Source organism: Zootoca vivipara, chromosome 2 (genome assembly GCF_965207765.1).
Source record: "Zootoca vivipara chromosome 2, rZooViv2.hap1.1, whole genome shotgun sequence".
NCBI lineage: Eukaryota > Metazoa > Chordata > Lepidosauria > Squamata > Lacertidae > Zootoca > Zootoca vivipara.
The window spans coordinates 121,917,510-121,942,076 of NC_142584.1; the positions used below are offsets into that span (position 1 = coordinate 121,917,510).

Genomic DNA, 24,567 nt, shown 5'->3' on the forward strand with positions numbered 1-24,567 from the left:
ATGCCTCCTCTGTGCGTGACTTTGAGATGCAAACTATCCACCTGCTCCCCAGGCTTAGTTTTATCTCCCCTCTTCAGTCACCACCCTTTTGAGTTTAGGTACGTTGCTGGAATAAGGAGGAACATCCAGTTTGACACAACATAGATGAAAGCTTTATTTAACTGGAGAACATGTATCTTTTCTTTATGGTTTCATTTGTTTAAACTCTTAGTTCATCATCTTCTTTTCATATAACACAGGCTTGTTGATACAGCTCCTGCATCCCCCTCTAACACTCTACCCTCCCAACTGCCAACTGCCAACTGCCATTTAGGATGCCCCACAAGCTCCGCCTCCCAAGCAACACCTGCTTATACTGGGAGTGATAGATTGGAATCATCATCAGGCCCTAGTCCGCCACACCCTCCATCTTTCCCAACATCAGGGTCTTTTCCAGGGAGTTTTCTCTTCTCTTCTCAGGAGGTGGCCAAAGGACTAGCAAAGCCCAAGTTCAAACACCAGTCCCTATTTTTAAAAGGCTCCTGTAATAAGGATTCTGGACTACCCTTTAGGGTTGTTGTAAGTTACTGTTCCAAGCCCCAAACCCGTGTCAGGATGCCAGAGATTATCACTCAGGTAGAGGAGTTGCTGAATACCTGGGCTCCCGCTTTAGGGATCAGGGCTGCCCTCGCTCATGTCCCAAGATCCCCCCCTTGGGAGCCATTTCCTTATGTGGGGCTTGGAGGAGACATTGGGTGAGAGAATGAAGGAGGAAGGGGGGGAGCACACTGCCTGCTGGAGGGGCAACCCCTCCCCCCAATCCTTCTAAAAATTCCTGTAATGCCCGCAGAGGATGAAAAGAGATGAAGGGGGAATGTCACCTTCGTGCCCCGCAGGACTTTTTGGGAGGTGGGGGGGTCTCTTTCCCTGCCCCCTCCGAGGGTGGAACCTGACCTGGGAGATTATTAGGAAAAAACCGGATATTCAGAGCTTGTTTGGAAGGAGGAGAATTTGTGTCTTCTGGGAGGGAGGGGGCGTCACTCATTCCTCCCCCAAGGGTCAGTGAGCTCCGTTTCCTAGAGAGGCAGGGAGGTTGGGAGGGGGGAGCCAAGAGGGGAGGGGGAGGGGCCGCCATTCACATTCCCGGAAGAGCAGCAGGTCGGCAGAGGAGGAGGAAAAAGAGGTGCAAAATATAACTATATATATTGTGGGGGGCGGGAGAGAGATAAAGACGCGCTTTTGCTCCCCGTGAATCTGCAAACAGGGCAGCTGGGAAGGGAGGGCAGGATTTGGGGCGAGGGGGGGGATGAAAGGAAAGTAGGGGAGTTCCCGCTCCCCCCTCCCCCTTCTTTCTGTAGTTCAGTCGAGCGGGGGAGGGGTTGATTCAGGCGCTGCTGGGATAAAGGAGCCCCTCCCCCAGAGGGAAAGGAAATGGGAAGAGAAGAGCGAGCAGGGGGGGGGGGAGCAGGGAGGACAAAAAGGTAGAGCTGCAGGGGGTTGGGAGGAAAGGGGGCAGAGACCCCCCCCCCAAGAACAACTCACTTCCTGGGCGCTATCTGCACAGGCCCCGATCCATGCAATCCGGCTGCAGATCGGGGAACCTCCATTCTCAGGGTTCCCATTGCACAGCCCCTCCCCCCAAAAGAAATCAGCCTTAATGCCTTTTCCTATGGGGGTGCAGGGGGGGCCTTTCTGCAGAGGGAGCACCGGCAGGGTTTGCATTGCAAGGTCTCCTTTGCAGCGCAAGGAGGTGCTCAGCTGTCAAGAGATGCTCAGCTCCCCAGCCCCCCCCCCCGCGAGGACCCCCATCCCCAAGCAGGGCTGGGACTTGAAGCGAGGCCTCCATTCCGCGCCCCTCTGCGTGTTCTGGGTTCCCCCTGGCAGGAATCTCTGGGGCAAGGCTTGGAGGGTCCCTCTTGTCCAGAGCAGGGCCCCCCAAACTTTTGTCAAAGAGGGCCAGATTAAATGAAGTGAAGATGCCTGAGGGCAGACCAAAGTTGTTGACCATTTTTTACAATTTTACCCCAGAATTATTGACCTTTTTTAGAACTCGGAGTGAATAAGCAGAGAGATTCGAAAAGGCACTTTGTACATGCCTGGCCTATAGAGAGGGAGTCCATGGAGAGATGGGATAGATTGGGAGAGATTTGGTGGGCAGGGCGAAGGGGGAGCCGGCCAGGGAAACCTCTGGGCGAAGGGGAGAATGGGAGGGTGGAGGGCAGAGGAAGTTGGGGGGCTGAGGGAGGGAGGGGGGAAAGCATCCCTGGGGGAGGAATGGAAGCCATCTTGGAGAAAGAGAGAGAGACTTGGGGGCTGCTTGCCTTGACTTCTCCCTCCTGCCCAGGAATCTGCCATGACTTTGAGTCGACCAGTGAGAGATCCCTGAACAGGAGGCCTGATCCACCCACCCTCTCCTCCCTTGAAGCTCAGTCCTTGCCCTGCCAGAAGTCCCAGGTCAGCTCCTGCATGGGGCGCTGGGGGCTGTTATAGGGAGTCCAACCATGGGGAGAAAGAGGAAAGGGAGGAAGCCCACTTTATGATTTCCGCCCTTTGAGGCTTCTGTCTTGGCAACCACAGTCTCACCCACATGCCTGTGTTTCTCTGGAGAAGCATCTAAAGGGTTCCTATCCAGAGATACCTGTGCCCAACTCCTTCTCTCCATTCCAACCGGTTTCCATTACTGCCACTATTTCAGATCTCTTAAATCTGGGATTTAAGGGATTGGGAAGATTGTTATGGAAATGGGTGGGATTCTCCCCCCCCCCAACAGCCTGTGTATTTATCATTACAATTCTTATTTATTTATTGAATCCCTCCCCAAACATAAATACATATCCACCTGTGTATTCCACCCCCCCACAAGACCAATTGCAGTCGTTAACAGTCACGAACAGGTTTACCACTCCTATCAGCCCATCACCCATTCCCCCCACTTCCCCACCCTCTGAATATACATAAGGGTCTGGTTACTTCCGTTTCAGTGTATCTGACGAAGTGTGCATGCACACGAAAGCTCATACCAAAATAAAAACCTAGTTGGTCTTTAAGGTGCTACTGAAGGATTTTTTTTTATTTTGTGTGGATTTGTAGTCAGTGGTACATCCGGCCCAATCTGCATCAATATCCCCAAACTTTTCAGGATTACTAACATCTGGCAACCTCCATTTACAATTCATTGTGCCCTTCAAATACCGTACCCCCCTTTTCACACCCACACAATCCTATTCAGGGGGGGGGGCATTTACCTTCCTACTAAGAATTCCCACAGCATTAGCTAAGTCAGGTTTCCAAGTGGTACCAAGATACAAAAGTCTACCAATTGCTGACCTGGATTGTATGTTGTCAGGTAATGGTTTCAAATCCTGCTGATTCTTTAAGAAGTCAGTAGCCATGGGCGTTGCAACTGGAAGTGCATATTGCATTTGCAAATTCTGGATCAGGTCATGAATCCTTTGCTGTTGATTTAGAAGAAATGACCCATCTTCTTCTCTTTCAACTTGGATTCCGAGGTAGTTCTGGATCTTCCCCAGTTCCTTGACTGCAACCTCTTTGCTTAGGTGTTTCACAACCTGTGCATAGTGTCTGTCTGTCATTTGCTGTGGCAAGAATCGAGTCATCAGCAAAAGCTAAAATGTATGAAAAATAAATGGTCCATTACTTGACTTTCTGTACAGGCCCTTGTCGGCATGGCCTTGCTTGTACCCAAGCCATAGGGTTGAGAAAAGCCTTGCGCTGCCCTTCCTCTTCTGCCCCTTTTTTAATAAGGCCTTCTTACCAGGAGGTAGGTCAGTAAGGGTCCACGTCTTATTCTGATACAATGCATAAATCTCCTTCTGTGCATTAGGAGGAACTTCCTGACAGTAAGAGCTGTTCGGCAGTGGAATTTGCTACCAAGGAGTGTGGTGGAGTCTCCTTCTTCGGAGGTCTTTAAGCAGAGGCCTGACAGCCATGTGTCAAGAATGCTTTGATGGTGTTTCCTACTTGGCAGGGGGTTGGACTGGATGGCCCTTGTGGTCTCTTCCAACTCTATGATTCTATGAATTAATCCATTCCCAATGCATTCCTATGGGAAACATCGTTTTGACTTACGAATGTTTCTACTTCCAAATGTGCATTCGGAACGGATTGAATTCGTAAGTAGAGGTTCCACTGTATCTCTGTAAGTCAGCCAGTTTCCCTTCATGTTAAGTTTCTTTACCGATAAGGCCTCTTGAGGTGATAACCATCCTGGAGACTTCCTTTCAAACCATTCCCTGTATGTCAGCCAAACTTCCAATAATGGCTTCTTCATGGTGTGTTTTAAAAAAACCTTATGAACTTGTACCTTATCGTACTACAGGTACGCATGCCAACCGTATCGATTTTGTAAACCTTCAAGGTCTAATAATTCTAAATTTTCCAATTTTAACCAATCCCTTATCCATATTATACATGCTGATTCATAATACAGTTCAAGGTCAAGGAGGGAGAAGCCACCCCTTTCTTTTTTGTCAGTTAGAATTTTAAACTTTATCCTGGGCTTTTTACCCTGCCATATAAAATGTGAAATTACCTTTTGCCACTCTTTAAATTGTGTTTTGCCTGTGATAATTGGGATTGTTTGGAATAAGAAAAGAAGCTTGGGTAATATTGACATCTTTATAGCAGCCATTCTGCCCCACCAAGATAAGTTAAGCTTGCTCCATGTTTCCAGATTGAATTTCACTTCCTTCCATGCTGTTATGTAATTGTCTTTGTACAGGTTTGAGTTTTTTGGTGATAACCAGATACCTAAATATTTTACTTTCTTAACCGCTGTTATTCCTATTTTTGATTGTAACTGGTCTGTTTGTTCTAAGTTCAGATTTTTCACCATCATTTTTGTCTTGTTTCTGTTCAATTTTAATCCCGCTAGTGCCCCATACTCCTCAATTACTGGTATTTTCAAGGCCTGTCGCTGATGTTTGCGGATCTTGTAGTGTTAGGACTATGTCATCAGCGAATGCCTTTAGTTTATATTCTCTCATTCCATGTCTTACTCCTATTATGCTTTCTGTTTTCCTTTTTTTCTGTAAGAATACTTCCAATGTAAGTATAAACAATAAGGGCAAAAACGGGCAACCCTGCCTCGTGCCTTTCGAAATTCTTTTTTTAAAATCTAAAAATCTTTATTGAAATGTAGTAATAGAGGGATACAATCTATTTAAGAGAAATAGACCAAACAGGAAAGGAGGAGGAGTAGCTTTATATGTTAGGGATATGTATACCTGTGAAGAGATGCAGGATTTAAAACTTCAAAGCCAAATTGAGAGTATCTGGGTCAAAATTAAGGGAGAGAAAAACAACAGTGATCTCATTGTGGGAGTTTACTATAGATCCCCAAGCCAAACTGAGGACACAGATGATGCCTTCCTGGAACAGATGGCCAAGCATTCCAAAGGAAGTGAGATAGTAGTAATGGGGGATTTCAACTATCCTGATATTTGTTGGATGTCAAACTCAGCCAAGAGCATAAGGTCGAACAGATTCCTCACTGGCCTTGCAGACAACTTCATTGTCCAGAAAGTGGGAGAAGCAACAAGAGGATCAGCCATTTTAGATCTGGTCCTAACCAATAGTGATGACTTGGTTAGTGGGGTAGAAGTGGCAGGATCATTAGGTGGGAGTGACCATGCTCTTCTGGAGTTTATTATCCAGCGGAAAGGAGCAACCAAGCATACTAAGGTCCAAATTCTAGACTTTAAGAAAGCCGACTTCAGAAAACTTAGGGAAACGCTGGGTGAAATCCCATGGACAGTAATACTAAAAGGGAAGGGAGTTCATGATGGTTGGGAGTTTGTTAAAAGGGAGATATTAAAAGCACAACTTCAGGCAATACCAATGAGACGGAAACATGGAAGGTGCCTAAAGAAGCCAGGCTGGCTATCTAAAGAACTTTTGACTGAGTTAAGATTTAAAAGGGATATGTACAAAAAATGGAAAAGGGGGGAAATCTCCAGAGAGGAATTCAAACATATAGCCAGCACGTGTAGAGACAAAGTCAGAAAAGCTAAAGCACAGAATGAACTCAGGCTCGCCAGAGAGGTTAAAAGCAACAAAAAGGGCTTTTATGGGTATGTCCGTAGCAAAAGGAAAAACAAGGAAACAGTGGGGTCACTCAGAGGAGAAGATGGTGAAATGCAAACAGGGGACAGAGAAAGGGCAGAACTCCTCAATGCCTTCTTTGCCTCAGTCTTCTCCAAGAAAGAAAACAACGCCCGACCTGAAGAATATGGAGCAGATGATTCAGCAGGGGAAACACAGCCCAGAATAAGTAAGGAGGTAGTACAAGAATACTTGGCTAGTTTAGATGTATTCAAGTCTCCAGGGCCAGATGAACTACATCCAAGAGTATTAAAAGAACTGGCAGAGGTGATTTCAGAACCACTGGCAATAATCTTTGAAAATTCCTGGAGAACAGGCGAAGTTCCAGCAGACTGGAGGAGGGCAAATGTTGTCCCTATTTTCAAAAAGGGGAAAAGAGAGGACCCAAACAATTACCGCCCAGTCAGCCTGACATCAATACCAGGAAAGATTCTAGAGCAGATCATTAAGCAAACAGTCTGTGAGCACCTAGAAAGAAACTCTGTGATCACTAAAAGTCAGCATGGGTTCCTGAAAAATAAGTCATGTCAGACTAATCTGATCTCATTTTTTGACAGAATTACAAGCCTGGTAGATGAAGGGAACGCTGTGGATGTAGCCTATCTTGATTTCAGCAAGGCCTTTGACAAGGTGCCCCATGATATTCTTGTAAAGAAGCTGGTAAAATGTGGGCTAGACAATGCTACCATTCAGTGGATTTGTAGCTGGATTACTGACCGAACCCAAAGGGTGCTCATCAATGGCTCCTCCTCATCCTGGAGAGTAGTGACTAGTGGGGTGCCACAGGGTTCTGTCTTGGGCCCAGTCTTGTTCAACATCTTTATCAATGACTTGGATGATGGGCTTGAGGGAATCCTGAGCAAGTTTGCAGATGACACCAAGTTGGGAGGGGTGGCTAACACCCCAGAGGACAGGATCACACTTCAGAATGACCTTAACAGATTAGACAACTGGGCCAAAGCAAACAAGATGAATTTTAACAAGGAGAAATGTAAAGTACTACACTTGGGCAAAAAAAATGAAAGGCACAGATACAGGATGGGAGACACCTGGCTTGAGAGCAGTACATGTGAAAAGGATCTAGGAGTTTTGGTTGACCACAAACTTGACATGAGTCAGCAGTGTGATGCAGCAGCTAAAAAAGCCAATGCAATTCTGGGCTGCATCAATAGGAGTATAGCATCTAGATCAAGGGAAGTAATAGTACCACTGTATTCTGCTCTGGTCAGACCTCACCTGGAGTATTGTGTCCAGTTCTGGGCACCACAGTTCAAGAAGGATACTGATAAGCTGGAACGTGTCCAGAAGAGGGCAACCAAAATGGTCAAAGGCCTGGAAACGATGCCTTATGAGGAACGGCTTAGGGAGCTGGGTATGTTTAGCCTGGAGAAGAGAAGGTTAAGGGGTGATATGATAACCATGTTCAAATATATAAAAGGATGTCATATAAAGGAGGGAGAAAGGTTGTTTTCTGCTGCTCCAGAGAAGCGGACACGGAGCAACGGATTCAAACTACAAGAAAGAAAATTCCACCTAAACATTAGGAAGAACTTCCTGACAGTAAGAGCTGTTCGGCAGTGGAATTTGCTGCCAAGGAGTGTGGTGGAGTCTCCTTCTTTGGAGGTCTTTAAGCAGAGGCTTGACAGCCATCTGTCAGGAATGCTTTGATGGTGTTTCCTGCTTGGCAGGGGGTTGGACTGGATGGCCCTTGTGGTCTCTTCCAACTCTATGATTCTATGATTCTATGATTCTATGAAATATCAATTAAAACCATACAACTGAAATACATACATACAATAAAAATCTGTAATCAAAACTAATTATACATTACTAACAAAAATTTAAATCAATTAAAGGTAAAGGTAAAGGGACCCCTGACCATTAGGTCCAGTCGTGACCGACTCTGGGGTTGCGCGCTCATCTCGCATTATTGGCCAAGGGAGCCGGCGTACAGCTTCCAGGTCATGTGGCCAGCATGACAAAGCCGCTTCTGGCGAACCAGAGCAGCGCACAGAAACGCTGTTTACCTTCCCGCTGTAGCGGTTCCTATTTATCTACTTGCATTCTGACGTGCTTTCGAACTGCTAGGTTGGCAGGAGCTGGGACCAAGCAACAGGAGCTCACCCCGTCACAGGGATTCGAACCACCGACCTTCTGATCAGCAAGCCCTAGGCTCAGTGGTTTAACCACAGCGCCACCTGGTTACTAACAAAAATTTAAATCAATTACCTAACTCAAATACCTTAAGTATAAGTTATATAGTAACTTCTACTAATTCCAAATAATTCCTACTTTTATTTAACTCCCCCTGTCCTCCTCCCAGGTTAATTTTAACTCACTATTGTAATGTATTCTTTTATTTTTCATCTTGGGATCTTTACAGAACATTGGAAGTAAATCCAAGCTTTGTTAGATAGTCTCCAAATTTTTCCCAATTGTTTTTGAATTTTTGAATGCTTCCCCCTCTAATTGAATTTGTTAATTTGGCCAATTCAATATAGCTTAGTACTTTTTCTTGCAATTCTCTAATAGTAGGAGTTTCCTCCTTTTTCCAATTTTTAGCAATTAAAATTCTCGCCGCTGCTACAGCATAAAGGAAGAACTTTTCATCTTGTTTACTTATATCTTCTCCTACCATTCCCAGTAGAAAAGACTCCGGGGCTTTTTAATGTTATATTTAAAATTTTTTTTTCAATTCTTCTAATATATATATTTTTTAAAAATTTTAAAAATACTTTATTTCAAATTCTTAAAATTTACATAATACAAAAAACATACAGAAAACACAAAAAGAAACTGAGGAAAAAAAACCAAATAATCTATAAACAATATACATGAACCAAAACTCAAATTCAAACATAGACCAAACCAGACATACAAAAATCATAATAACCAAACATAATAACCAGAAATAATGTGTATAAATATATATGTACCTACATGCATATATATACTAACTCAAAAAGCTAACTGATTCCCAAATAACTCGCGCATTACACATCAAGCATAATGCGGAAAAGAAAACAACCCCCCCCCCCCAAAAAAAAACACAGAGGGTGATACGAAAACCAGAAAGTCAGGAAAAAAAAAAGAGGACGAAACAAAAACCGAAATACTTCCAATTGTCTGCGTACTGATACCTTGTGTTGTAATCTTTTCTTTACTTGTTTTACTCCAACTTTCGCCCCCGGCCACTTCCGGGTAGATTTACCTACTTTAACCTGAAATGTGTTGTCTATTTGTACAGATTTTAATTTAAGCAAATCACCAACTCCGATTTTAAACCTTCCTTTGTTAGATATTCCTCTAGTAATTTCCATTCCCTTTGGATTTTTTGATTTGGGGTGTTTCTTATGTAAGCTGTCATCTTTGCTAAATTCATATACTCTATTAATTTACTTTGCCAATCCCATAATGTCGGTATCTCTTCCCCTTTCCATCTCTGTGCTATAAGAATCCTTGCTGCTACCACCGCGTACAATAAGATGTTCTTCCTGTCACTGGGTATACCCTCGGGTATCATGCTTAACAGGAACAGCTCTGGGGTCTTTCCAAATGTGCACTTTAGCATCCTCTTTAGCTTCTCATAAATCATATTCCAGAACCCTTGAATTTTGTTGCACTGCCACCAGCAGTGCATATACGATCCTACTTGCACATGGCACTTCCAGCACTTATCTGAGCCTTTTTAATAAATCTTTACTAATTTTTCTGGCGTTAGGTGCCACCTATATACCATCTTCAGGATATTTTCCTTTATCGCTGTGCAGGCTGTAAATCTTATACTTTCTGTCCATAATTTCTCCCACTGTGTACAATCAATAACCCTGTCAAAATCCTGTGCCCACTTTACCATCACAACTTTGACTATCTCATCTTTTAGATTCCATTCCAACAGGAATTTATATAATGCTGCCAATTGTCTTCCCCCACCTTCAATTAACATCTCTTGTAATTTTGATCTTTTTTCTTGGAAGCCAATTCCCTTATGTTTCATAAACAGACTTTGAATTTGATTGTACTGCAGCCAGCTTGCACAGTGATTCTTAATTTCCTCATATGATTTCAAGATATATTGATTGCCTATCACTTTTATCAGGTCTTGATATGTTAACCATCTATCTTTATTTCCTCCCCCCCCCCCGGGCCGTCATCTCGAGGGGCGATGCCCACCACGGTGTCTTCGGTTCTAATAATTTCCTATACTCCAACCATACTCTAAATATTGAATTTTTAATCACATGATCTGAAAATTCCTTATGGATCTTTTCATTTTCTTGTAAGAGATACGCATGCCAGCCAAGAGAGTTCCTGAAACCTTCTAAATCTAATACTTCTCTATTCTCTAATATAATCCATTCTTTTAGCCAGCACAGATTTGCTGCGGCGTAGTACAGTTTTAAATCCGGTACACCCCAACCTCCTCTCTCTTTGCTATCTGTTAGGATTTTAAATTGGATTCTAGGTTTCTTTTTACCCCATATAAATCTACTTAAGTCTCGTCTCCAATTAACAAAAATCTCGTTTTTCCCAATAATCGGTAACATCTGAAACAAGAATAGAATTTTTGGCAATATCATCATTTTTATAGTCGATATTCTTCCCGTTATTGATAGATGTAAATTATCCCATTTCTCTAAATCCCTTCTAATTTCCTTCCACATCCTTCCATAATTATCCTGATATAAATTTACATTATTTTTTGTCACTATTATTCCCAAATACTTTACCTTTTTTACCACCTCCCAACCCGTGGCCGATTCTAATTTCTTCGCTTCATTTTCCCTCATGTTTTTAACAATCATTTTTGTTTTCCCTTTATTAACCCTAAATCCTGCTATCTCTCCATAACTTTCTAGTTTTGATTTCAGCCTTCCCACGGAATCTACTGGTTCCTCCAATATTATCAAAATATCGTCCGCAAAGGCCTTAAGTTTGATTTCACTCTTCCTAGCCTTTAATCCTCTAATATTTCTATCATCTTTAATTTCTCCTATCAGGCACTCTATTGATAAAATAAAAAGGAGGGGGGACAAAGGGCATCCCTGCCTCGTTCCTTTTTTGATTTCAAATTCTTCTGTGACTTCGCCGTTTATTATTAATCTTGCTGATTGCTCCTTGTATATCGCATTTATTGCCCTTAAATAATTCCCCTCTATCCCAATCTCCTCCATTTTTTCCCCATAAATTTCCAGATCAGATTATCAAACGCTTTCTCAGCGTCAAGGAAAATAAAAGCAACTTTTTTACTCGGATTCCAATCCAAAAACTCGATCGCATCCAAAAGTATTCTCATGTTATTACACATTTTTCATTTGGGCAAAAAACCTTGCTGTTCGACACCCAATATCCTATTCAATACTTTCTTTAGTCTATCTGCCAGAATCAACACAAAAATTTTGTAATCCGAATTCAAGAGGGATATGGGTCTATAATTTCCAACTTCTTCTTTCTTATTATTATCTTTTGGGATTAATACAATGAATGCTTGTTGCCAGGATTTAGGAAATATTCCTTTTTCCAAAATTTCATTAGCGAGTTTTTGATATATCTCAATTATTTCGTCCTTAAAATTTTTATAATGTTGACCTGCTAATCCATCCATCCCGGGAGACTTTCCTTGTTTTAATTTACTAATTACGCCAGATATTTCTTCCTTTAATATTGGGTTACTTAACTCTTTTTTCTCTTCATCTTTTAATTTGGTCAAATTTAAATTTCTAAAATAATTTTTTAATTTTCTCTCATTTATATCTTCCTCTTTATATAGATTTTTATAATATTTCCAAAAACATTTTTGAATATCTTCCCCTTTTATCCAATTTTTCTCCCCCTCCCTAATATTTGTGATTAGACTGTTTTCCTGTTTTTTCCTCAATTGCCATGACAAAAGGCGTCCGGCTTTCCCTCCTAATTCAAACTGTCTTTGCTTTGCCCACTTTATCTTCTTTTCAATTTCATTCCCAATCACCATTGACAGACTATTCTGTAAAATTTGAATCTGATTTGCTATTTTCGTCTCCTTTGGGTTTCCCCCCAATTCTTTCTCTTTTTCTTCTATTTCCTTTTCTATATTTTTAATTTTTTCCCTTCTCTCTCTGTTAATTCTACTTTTCTGTTGAATATACAAGCCCCTCACAAAAGCTTTACTCGCCTCCCAAACTGTTGTAATATCCATGTCCTCCCTCATATTTATTTGGAAAAATTCCGTCAATAATTTTTTCACCTTTGCGACGAACACCTCATCATTTAGTAGCCCTTCATCCATTCGCCACCTACCCTTTCTTCTTTCTTTCTCTTTCAGACTTACCATCACTGGGTTATGGTCGCTAATTGATTTTGGTAAGATTTCACTCTTTGTTAATTTTAGCATCAGATTTGTTGATAGCCACATCATATCCAGTCTGGCTGCTGACTTTTGAAGACCTGAGTAATGAGTGAATTTCTTTTCCTTAGGATTACTTATTCTCCAGCTATCCTTTAGCTCAAATTCATCTATTAAATCCCTAAAGTCTCTTGGTAACTCTCCATTACTCTTTCTCTCTTTATTCGTTCTATCCAGTTTCGCATTCCAGACCCCATTAAAGTCCCCCGTTAATATAATTTCCTCCCCTTCTATTAACTTGCCCATTTGGTCTTTCAACTTTTTATAAAATCCTGATTTGCAACCGTTAGGTGCATAGATGTTAATCACTATCACGTTACCTTGTACCTACCATTCTTCCTTCTTCATCCTGGAGGATCTTCTCTGACTTAATATTTCTCCTTACATAAGTGGCTACCCCCCTCTTCTTTTTCTCATCCAACGCTGTGTGTACCTCTCCCAACCTTTTATTGTCTAGAACTCTCTTATGTCTACTAGCTACATGCGTCTCTTGAAGGCAGATCACATCCCAAATACCTTTTTTTAGAATGTGTTCTACCTTATTCCTCTTCAATTTATTGTTCAGCCCGTTCACATTCCATGAGATCACCTTTAAATTCATCACTTTAATATCACACTTTAATATTTCAAACTAACCAAAACCAAAGGAAAAAGATATTTACTCTTTACACTTAGTCAGAAATAGGCAAGGATAAAAATAGCAAAGAGACTTATTATAACGTTAAATTATATCGCCGAGTTCTTCTGATAATTTCTGAACCAAGACCACCCCTTTAAATGTCTACCGATGTCTAGGGTAGAGCTTAAACAGCAAAACCAAAAAAAACGAAAAAGAAAAGCTTCACAGACTCAAAACATAAGGGGGGGTATACAACCGAATTCTTGCCCCCTCCCTCTTCTATTGTTCTATTTGCCCTTCTTCAGTATTGCTCTCACCCTCCTCCCCTCCTATTTCGTTCTTAAGCCTTCTACTATACCTCTCCGCCGCCTCAGCTGATTTTATTGTCTTCCTTCTTTCCTTATAAAAAAGGTTACACCCTCAGGGTACTCCCAGGTATACCAAATACCCCTCCTCCTCAAAGCATCTGTTAAACTTTTATAATTTTGTCTTTTTAATCTAAATCTTTTCGGGATTTCTTTGTAGATAGCTATTACTTTCCCATCTATCACAAGTTCCTCTTTCTTCTTCTTTTGTAGAATCTTGTCTTTCAGTAATGATGAGTTCATGTGGACCATGCAGTCTCCCGTCAATTTTTTCTTTTTATCCATCCTCACTCTGTAGATTTTGTCCACATCCATCCATAAGTCCTCTTCTTTTACTTTAAGCCACGCAGCCAGTTCCTTCACCAGCCTTTCTTCAATCTGCTCATTTTGGACCTCTGGGACGCCTCTCATTCGGAGAATCAGAGCCCTTTGCCTCATCTCAATTAGTGCTATCTGGTCCTCTAGTTCTTCACATCTTTTTCTCCAATTCCTTTGGTCATCCTCCTCCTTATTTTGCAGCCTTCTCAATTCTTTGGTCTCCTGCACCACTTTCTTGATAGCCTCCTCCTGTTTGTTTACTCTCAGATTTGTTTCATTTACAGCTTTATCCAGCTCTTTATTTTTGGTGCTTAACTCCGCAATTTGTCCAGACATGTCTGTAATCATTTTGGAGTTCTGTTCTAATTTGGATTCGACAGATTCCATTTTGGACTCAACGGCGTCTAATTTATCGCACAGGGATTTGTTCATCTCCGAAATAAGTTCTTTAATGTCTGCTAAGGCGATATTGTCAGGAGATGATGATTGTCTCCTCGCTTGGCTTGCTGCTGTCGTTGTCTGGGCTTTATTTTTGTTCATCTTGCTAGACTGGTGACCTCCTGTTCTCGTGGATGCTCTGACGTATTCTCTCTTGCTGGGAGTTCCCCCCTAAAGGGCTTAAAATAACATTAGTTTCCAGTCACTGGGCAGAGAGTAAAATTCCCCGGCTTTAAAGCACAGTTTTTGGAAGTGAGGGTTCCTCCCCTCCTCTAGATGTCGCTCTCAACCTCTTATTCCAGCTCCTCACTTCCTTCTTAATGGCAGAGGTGGGTATGTCGTCGCTGCTCACTTCCTTGGAGAAGGGGGAAGTTCACAAACAGGATGAGTCTGCTGAAATTATTCCTCCATTTTTTACAGGCTCCGCTCCAAAGTCAGGGAAATAAAATAAAATAGTCTCCTCCTCCCACACGCCAAACTTGCCTTGCTTTCAATCGCGCCTCCACTCGCCTGCTGCCTCCACAATCTTGTGCCGGCACCGGCTTGTTTTGGGCTTCGCTAAAATTTCCTCTGCTTGGCAACAGCCTGGTGAATGCTTCCCCTTAATTAAATGTTTATAAAAGTCTGTACAAAGTCTCTCCTTTACAAGTATTCTTTCTCAGTACCGCACGGCAACCCTCCGACCTTTCTTTCTGCTTACCGCCTCTCTCTTATTTCACCTCTCCCGCCTCTGTCGTATTCTCACCCCGTTAGCGGGCTTAGCGGACTTTCTCAAACTACTTCTTCGGTCGAAGTGCCTCAGCACTTGCTGGTTGAGACCTCAAAAAAAAGCGTCTTGCCACAGAGCCGCTTGTGAGTTTTGCGCTCCGCTTTCCTCCCCCCCCTTCCACCAAACTGCGGTGCCGGGAGGGTGGAGTTCAGCCTCTCGCGCCGCTTTTTTTCCCCCCTCCGCGATAGCCCCATGCTATCGCTCAAACCGAGGGGGGGGGAATTTGACGCTACCCCCCCTCACGCTTTGCTCTTGGCCGCCGGGAGGTTCTCCAGTTGCGAGACTCCTCCGGACGCGTCTCGACACCAGCGCGCCTTGACCGGAAGTCGTTTACTTATATCTTCTCCTACCATTCCCAGTAGAAAAGACTGGGTGAAGATCTGTCGGTGAAGATCAACAAAATGTATAAGACCAAGGACATGTCATAAGGAAGTGGGATCCTTCACTCATATTTGGTGGCATTGTGAAAAAATAAAACCATTCTGGAACAAAATATTATAAGAATTGAAAAAAAAATTTTTTAAATATAACATTAAAATTTTTAAAAAAATTTTTTCAATTCTTATAATATTTTGTTCCAGAATGGTTTTATTTTTTCACAATGCCACCAAATATGAGTGAAGGATCCCACTTCCTTATGACATGTCCTTGGTCTTATACATTTTGTTGATCTTCACCGACATCAAATACCATTTGTAAATCTTGATCATGTTGATCATGACATCTTGATCATGTTTTCTCAAATACCTTCAGACGCTGTAAACCTCCAAGTTGTTTCCCATAATCTTTCCCATTTTTCCATATGAATAGATTTTCCCAAGTCCATTGCCCATGGAACCTGGCCAGATGGGCGGGGTATAAATAATAAATTATCATCATCATCATCATCATTGTTTCCTTTACCATTTCATCATTTACTTCTCATTCCAAAAGTGTATTATACATTTAAGAGATAATTTTCTGATTATTTTGTAATAAATTTATATCTAATAAGGATGGTTCCTCTCTAAATCCTCCCCCCCCCCCATCTTCATTAAATCTACTACAGATTTGGTGATATTGGAGCCATCCCTTTACATGTTTTTTAATAACTTCAAATTTTTAAACTTTAAATTCCCCCTGATTTTCTTCAATTAAATCTTTATATTCCCCCCACTTTCCATCCAAATTTAATTTCTTTATTGTTCTTATTTCTACTGGTGATAACCATTTTGGGGTTTGGGGTTCCAAGAGTCGTCTATGTTTCTCCCACACCTTTAATAATGATTTCTTAATAATATGTGTGTTGAATCCTTTATGTACTTTGATTTTCCCATCTTCCAAATAGGCGTGCCAGCCAAATTTATTCTCGAATCCCTCCAAATCCAGTAGCTTATGATTTTCTGCCTCGTGCCTTTCGAGATTCTGAATGGCTCTGTCAGGTCATTATTTATGATGATTTTCGCCTGCTGTTCTCTATATATTGCTCCCACACAGTTCATAAATATCTTTCCCATCCCCATTGCCTCCAGATTCTTTTTCATAAAACACCATGAGACGTTGTCCAAAGCCTTCTCGGCATCGATAAAAATTAAGGCTGCTTGTTTGTTAATTTTAACGTCTAAAAAGTCAATTATATTTAAGATATTTCTCATATGTTCTCATGGCTTGAACATACACCTCACCATTCTTAGTCAAATTACATTTCCCATTTCCAAACGTTATCTGGAAACCTTTGCTGTCCAAACTGGACACACTAAGCATCTTACAACTGAGTTGTGGAATATACAAAACTGTCTCCACAGTAGTATCCAGAGCTTCGTTGTTCACATTAAATTTTAAATTCGCAGAACATGCATCTTTAGCTTCAACACCATTGCCACCTGCAATTTCAATGTGAGATTCTGCAATATAGGTTGTTTTTGTTTGTTTTTAAATCACTCTTGGTCACTTTATTTTGAAGTACATCTTTTTTTAGGTAGTTGCCACAGCAGCTGCTTGGGTCCTCTGCACAGACACTCTGGTGGCATGAGTCTTTGCAAGATGATCAGTGAACTCCTGATATGGTGACTTGGTCAACACAGTCTCTTTCCACAGATCAGGGGTAAGGTAACTATAGGTCTTTGAGATTGCATCAAAGGTGGCCTTGGCAAAGTTGCCCAAGGTAGCAGTGCAGCCCCTCGCTGATGTGTGACAGTCGTCAATACCAGCCATCATCAGCAATTTCTTGGGAACTGGGGCAGACACAATTCCAGTACCACGTGGCGCAGGGATGAGATGTACAAGTACGGAGCCACACCGACCTGTTACCTTGCAAGGTACAGTATGCGGCTTGCCGATCTTGTTTCCCCAGTAGCCTCTCCCAGTAGCACAATGGACAGCTTTGCAAGAATGATGGCCCCACGGGTGGCAGTGGCAACTTCCTTGGAGCACTTGACCCCAAGACCAACATGACCAATCACCACAAAGGCCTTGAACCTGGTGTGCTGACCAGCCCGGGTTTGTTTCTGAACTGGCATGATCTTCAAAACCTCATCCTTCAGGGATGAGCCCAGGAAAAAGTCAATGATTTCAGACTCCTTGATTAGAAGGGAGAAAAGGTAAATCTCCTCCAGAGACTTGATTTTCATGTCCTTTACTAGGCGACCAAGTTTGGTGACTGGAATCCATTCTTTGTCTTCAGCTTTGCCCCGAGCTCCATGCCCTTGGCCACGTCCCCTGCCACGGCCTCTCCCACGCCCTCGGCCTCCACTGCCAAAGCCTCCTCAGAAGCCTCCCCTGGCAGCAGCTCCCCCACCTGCAGCTGCTCCAGCTCCTCCTGCCCCCCCCCCCCGCAGCACCGGCGTCGTCCGCCATTTGGTGTTCTCGACTAGAAGCATTCTGCAATATAGTTAATGTCATTAAAATATTCCCTTTTATATGAGAAATGGCTGGAAACTCCTGAATTTCAAATCACTTATTACATTGATTTTCACGATTATGAACAGTCAAATTCTTTTCTTATAGTAGCAAAGTGCATTCAGATCTCCCCTTCTTTTCCTTACCTTGTTTATAAGGAAGGGGTTTCTTTGCCTTTGGAGCCTTACACTTCCTTGCACTGTGGCCTTCTTTGTTACAATTAAAGCACACAATTTTCCTGGGTGTGTCTCTGGCCTTTGCAATCTGTTTAGACGCATAATTAGTGTCTCCATACATGTGCTCTAAATCTTTTAAGATTTGAGACGCATCATCTCCTGCAATCAATCATGGATAACTGCTCATCATGGAGCCCGTCTAAAATGATGATTCTGGCTTTACTATTCTTCAGCATCCATGCTCTGATCTGATGGATCTTAAACCATATATCCAGACTCACAACTGCTAGCTGTGAGCACCAATAAACAGATGAAATTCAGCTTCAGAGATTTTGAAGTCATTCTTTTATTTTAATAATCTAAACAAATATAGCTATAATACACAGACTGTGTGAGTTTAACAGTAATAAGAACGCATCTTTACCTCAGAACACACACTCCAGAATTGACAGTTAGGAAGAACAGTTACCAAGGAAGGCTCCTCCCCCTTCTCGCTCCACTGAGTCAGGATATTGACAGAAAAGGAGGGATGAAAATACTAACATGATCTTGGCTAAACCCTCTTCACTTGAGTCAGTTGGCTTACGATTTTCAATACAGTGGTACCTCGGGTTACAAACACCTTGGGTTACAAACACTTCGGGTTACAGACTCCGTTAACCCGGAGGTCGTACCTCAGGTTAAGCAATTTACCTCAGGATGGGAACAGAAATCATGCAGCAGCAGGAGGCCCCCATTAGCCAAAGTGGTACCTCAGGTTAAGAACGGTCTCAGGTTAACAACAGAACTCCGGAACGAATTATGGTAAACGCCTTTCCTTCTGCATCTCCAGCTCTCTCCATGCAATGCAAGGCTGAGAGATGGAGGTCCAACCCCAAGAACATTCTCCTACCTGAGCACTCCTTCAGCCGACCACAACCAACAAGTCTTCTCACTGGACTTATATATGGGTCTCCCAAAATGGTTAACATGCACCTCCTGAGGCCAAAGGGACTGTCCAGGTGATTAGGTTCGGAACCTGACGTACCACTGTAGCTTCCAAGATTTCTCTTGCATCTAGAAGCGCTATTAAATGTTGCTTCCAGTGCACAAAATTGTATTCATTTAACTTAGGACCCTGATGAATAGTGGGCAGGTTCGTGGACATAGAGCAGCTGCCTTTCCTGTGAGAAACCACTTTTTATAAAAAGTAAACCCCACTGTTCAAGCGTCTTCTGAGATAATGCTGTTTCATTAACGCTGATTAAGGGATATGAAAGGCTGATGATGCATTACAATTATTTAATATGATTTCATTTGCCTTTCTTAAAAATCTGGACCATGTGGAAAAGAGGAGAGATTGCACAAGATGTTAAAATAAGAGCAGGTGTTGATTGATGTGTATAATATTCCTTTCTTCTCTTTGTAGATAAAAAATGGGATTTCCTCCCCCCTTCGCCCTCCAAAGAAGACAAAGGCAGTCAGAATTCTGGGGGCCATGTTCAATGTGAATAACGAAGAAACCATTTAAATGCATGGAGTGTGGAAAGAGAAAAAATTTGAAAGTATGGAGTATGGGAAGAGCTTCAATGACAGTGGAACACTAAGAAAACATCAGCAGATTCACACAGGGGGCAAACCATTTGAATGTATGGAGTGTGGAAAGACCTTCAGTCAGAGTGGACACCTTAGATACCATCAACGGTCTCATACAGGGGAGAAACCATTTAAATGCATGGAGTGTGGAAAGAGTTTCACGAAGAGTGGAAACCTTAGAATTCATCAACGGACTCACACTGGTGAGAAACCATTTAAATGCATGGAGTGTGGAAAGAGCTTCAGTCAGAGTGGAGACCTTAGAATTCATCAACGGACTCACACTTGTGAGAAACCATTTAAATGCATGGAGTGTGGAAAGAGCTTCAGTCAGAGTGGAGACCTTAGAATTCATCAACGGACTCACACTGGTGAAAAACCATTTAAATGCATGGAATGTGGAAAGAGCTTCACTGACAGTGGAACACTTAGAAAACATCAATGGACTCACACAGGAGAGAAACCATTTGAATGTATGGAGTGTGGAAAGGGCTTCACTTCTAATCAAGTACTTATGATTCATCAACGGACTCACACAGGAGAGAAACCGTTTAAATGCATGGAGTGTGGAAAGAGCTTCAGTCAGAAAGGACACCTTAGAATTCATCAACAGAGTCACACAGGAGAGAAACCATTTGAATGCATGGAGTGTGGAAAGAGTTTCAGTCAGAGTGGAACACTAAGAAGACATCAACGGACTCACACAGGGGAGAAACCATTTAAATGCATGGAGTGTGGGAAGAGCTTCACTGATAGTGGATCACTTAGAATTCATCAACGGACTCACACTGGTGAGAAACCATTTAAATGCATGGAGTGTGGAAAGAGCTTCAGTCACAGTGGAACATTAAGAATTCATCAACGGACTCACACTGGTGAGAAACTATTTAAATGCATGGAGTGTGGAAAGAGCTTCAGTCAGAAAGGACACCTTAGAATTCATCAACAGAGTCACACAGGAGAGAAACCATTTGAATGCATGGAGTGTGGAAAGAGTTTCAGTCAGAGTGGAACACTAAGAAGACATCAACGGACTCACACAGGGGAGAAACCATTTAAATGCATGGAGTGTGGGAAGAGCTTCACTGATAGTGGATCACTTAGAATTCATCAACGGACTCACACTGGTGAGAAACCATTTAAATGCATGGAGTGTGGAAAGAGCTTCAGTCAGAGTGGAGACCTTAGAATTCATCAACGGACTCACACTGGTGAAAAACCATTCAAATGCATGGAATGTGGCAAGAGCTTCACTGACAGTGGAACACTTAGAAAACATCAATGGACTCACACAGGAGAGAAACCATTTGAATGTATGGAGTGTGGAAAGGGCTTCACTTCTAATCAAGTACTTATGATTCATCAACGGACTCACACAGGAGAGAAACCGTTTAAATGCATGGAGTGTGGAAAGAGCTTCAGTCAGAAAGGACACCTTAGAATTCATCAACAGAGTCACACAGGAGAGAAACCATTTGAATGCATGGAGTGTGGAAAGAGTTTCAGTCAGAGTGGAACACTAAGAAAACATCAACGGACTCACACAGGGGAGAAACCATTTAAATGCATGGAGTGTGGGAAGAGCTTCACTGATAGTGGATCACTTAGAATTCATCAACGGACTCACACTGGTGAGAAACCATTTAAATGCATGGAGTGTGGAAAGAGCTTCAGTCAGAGTGGAGACCTTAGAATTCATCAACGGACTCACACTGGTGAGAAACCATTTAAATGCATGGAGTGTGGGACAAGCTTCAGTCAGAATGGACACCTTATAATTCATCAACGGACTCACACAGGAGAGAAACCATTTGAATGTATGGAGTGTGGAAAGGGCTTCACTTCTAATCAAGTACTTATGATTCATCAACGGACTCACACAGGAGAGAAACCGTTTAAATGCATGGAGTGTGGAAAGAGCTTCAGTCAGAAAGGACACCTTAGAATTCATCAACAGAGTCACACAGGAGAGAAACCATTTGAATGCATGGAGTGTGGAAAGAGTTTCAGTCAGAGTGGAACACTAAGAAGACATCAACGGACTCACACAGGGGAGAAACCATTTAAATGCATGGAGTGTGGGAAGAGCTTCACTGATAGTGGATCACTTAGAATTCATCAACGGACTCACACTGGTGAGAAACCATTTAAATGCATGGAGTGTGGAAAGAGCTTCAGTCAGAGTGGAGACCTTAGAATTCATCAACGGACTCACACTGGTGAGAAACCATTTAAATGCATGGAGTGTGGGACAAGCTTCAGTCAGAATGGACACCTTATAATTCATCAACGGACTCACACAAGGGAGAAACCATTTAAATGTATAGAGTGTGGAAAGAGAGTCAGAGTGGACACCTTAGAATTCATCAACGGAGTCACACAGGAGAGAAACCATTTGAATGCATGGAGTGTGGAAAGAGCTTCTCTTATAGTGGAACACTAAGACTACATCAACGGACTCACACAGGGGAGAAACCATTTAAATGCATGGAATGTGGAAACAGCTTCACTATTATTGGAAACCTTAGAAGACATCAACAGACTCACACTGGTGAGAAACCATTTAAATGAATGGAGTGCGGAAAGAGCTTCACTATTGTTGGAAACCTTAGAAGACACCAACGGGCACACAGTGGGGGGAAACCATTTAAATGCATGGAGTGTGGAAAGAGCTTCAGTCAGAGTGGAGACCTTAGAATTCATCAACGGACTCACACTGGTGAGATACCATTTAAATGCATGGAATGTGGAAAGAGCTTCACTGACAGTGGAACACTTAGAAAACATCAATGGACTCACACAGGAGAGAAACCATTTGAATGTATGGAGTGTGGAAAGGGCTTCACTTCTAATCAAGTACTTATGATTCATCAACTGACTCACACAGGAGAGAAACCGTTTAAATGCATGGAGTGTGGAAAGAGCTTCAGTCAGAAAGGACACCTTAGAATTCATCAACAGAGTCACACAGGAGAGAAACCATTTGAATGCATGGAGTGTGGAAAGAGTTTCAGTCAGAGTGGAACACTAAGAAGACATCAACGGACTCACACAGGGGAGAAACCATTTAAATGCATGGAGTGTGGGAAGAGCTTCACTGATAGTGGATCACTTAGAATTCATCAACGGACTCACACTGGTGAGAAACCATTTAAATGCATGGAGTGTGGAAAGAGCTTCAGTCACAGTGGAACATTAAGAATTCATCAACGGACTCACACTGGTGAGAAACTATTTAAATGCATGGAGTGTGGAAAGAGCTTCAGTCAGAGTGGAGACCTTAGAATTCATCAACGGACTCACACTGGTGAGAAACTATTTAAATGCATGGAGTGTGGAAAGAGCTTAACTACAAATGGAAGCCTTAGAATTCATCAACGGACTCACACAGGAGAGAAATCCTTTAAATGCATGGAGTGTGGGACAAGCTTCAGTCAGAATGGACACCTTAGAATTCATCAACGGACTCACACAAGGGATAAACCATTTGAATGCATGGAGTGTGGAAAGAGCTTCACTTATAGTGGAACACTAAGACTACATCAACGGACTCACACAGGGGAGAAACCATTTAAATGCATGGAATGTGGAAAGAGCTTCACTATTATTGGAAACCTTAGAAGACATCAACAGACTCACACTGGTGAGAAACCATTTAAATGTATGGAGTGCGGAAAGAGCTACAGTCACAGTGGGGGCCTTAGAACCCATCAACGGACTCACACTGGTGAGAAACCATTTAAATGCATGGAGTGTGGAAAGAGCTTCAGTCAGAGTGGACTTCTTACAAAACACCACCAAACTCATAAGGGGGAAAAACCATATACCGGTAAGTGCTAGGGAAGAGGATAGAGGTTGAGTTGTGGTGGAAGTCTTACAAACCACCAAGTCTTAGAGACTCCCATGGGCCAGAGCTATAAGAGTGGAAACTACAGGCCATCAATTACTTCAAAGAAGAGAAATGGTTCAACAGAAGGAATGTGGAATCTACTTTGGTTATTATAGAATGCTTTTCCAAAACATCTACCGACTTCCATGGGGTGGAACGATTTAGAGTATAGAACATGTTTCTCTCCGAATTGACAGGAAATGCATCTTAAAGGCATGCAGCGTATGTGAGCTTCTGTTGTTTGTATGTAACATTGTCTAGACATGTCTTTAAAGTAATGAAGGTAACATTTCACAATAGTTAGCATAATATAATATTTCATGTATTGCTAGATATTGTGTTTAGATGTATTTGGTGGCAGGAGAAATAAAAGGGGTGTTTAGTGGCATAAGCAGGAAAGGCTCTGTTCCTAGCTGCATGTCTTGCATGAGGAGGGAAGGGGGCACAGGGAAGAAGGGGCCGTACCAGAGCATCTCAAAGGTGACACAAGTGTGTGTAGGATGCTGTCCCCAAAATGACACGGGAGAAACAATATGGATGAGTATAAGGTGGAAGGAGGTTCAGGCAGGTCCCAAAGCGAGAGTGCTAAGGGTCAACTTCCTCCAAATCCACCAGCTGCCCCAAAGCAGGAGCCCCCTCTGGGCCCAGAGGGTGGAAAGCCTCCCTCCACTTCCCCCCCCCCCGAAGAGGCAGGTGCCCCAAAACAAAACGGAAATATTGATAGTTAACAACTCCACAGACATCTTTTTAATATCTCCATGCGCCCCCTCGCCCAGATTGTCCAGAGTTTTGGGCTGGGTTGTCATCAATATGCTGCTGACACCCAGATTTATCTGTTGATGGATGGCCACATCCTGCCTCAGCCCCGGACACACTGACCAAGTGCTTGGAAGCTGTGGCTGGATGGCTACGTGGGAATTGGCTGAAGCTAAATCCTTCGAAGACAGAGGTCCTCTGGCTGGGTCGGGATGACATGGGGCGGGGGGGCCAACTTCCATCTTTCGCTGGGGCTCAATTAGTGTCAGCCCCTTCTGTCAAGAGCTTGGGTGTAACC

The 24,567-nt window shown here is 42.6% G+C and overlaps 1 protein-coding gene and 1 pseudogene across 1 annotated transcript; one reads left to right on the forward strand and one right to left on the reverse strand.

The window, feature by feature from the left end:
- The first annotated feature begins 1,099 nt into the window (after positions 1–1,099).
- Positions 1,100–23,901, forward strand: LOC148687244 (uncharacterized). Its single transcript, XM_088664302.1, has 3 exons — positions 1,100–1,162; positions 19,458–21,843; positions 22,512–23,901. The coding sequence occupies exons 2-3, from the start codon at positions 19,560–19,562 to the stop codon at positions 23,462–23,464; spliced, it is 3,237 nt and encodes a 1,078-aa protein (XP_088520428.1). The 5' UTR covers positions 1,100–1,162; positions 19,458–19,559; the 3' UTR covers positions 23,465–23,901.
- Positions 16,918–17,831, reverse strand: LOC148687245 (small ribosomal subunit protein uS5 pseudogene; annotated as a pseudogene).
- Positions 23,902–24,567: the final 666 nt, after the last annotated feature.

Bases quoted from the DNA above. Each gene is read 5' to 3' on its own strand.
- LOC148687244 (XM_088664302.1), top strand. From the start codon at position 19,560: ATGCATGGAGTGTGGAAAGAGAAAAAATTTGAAAGTATGGAGTATGGG. The intron at 21,844-22,511 runs GTGAGAAACCAT...TGACTCACACAG, and splicing joins TCATCAACGGACTCACACTG to GAGAGAAACCGTTTAAATGC.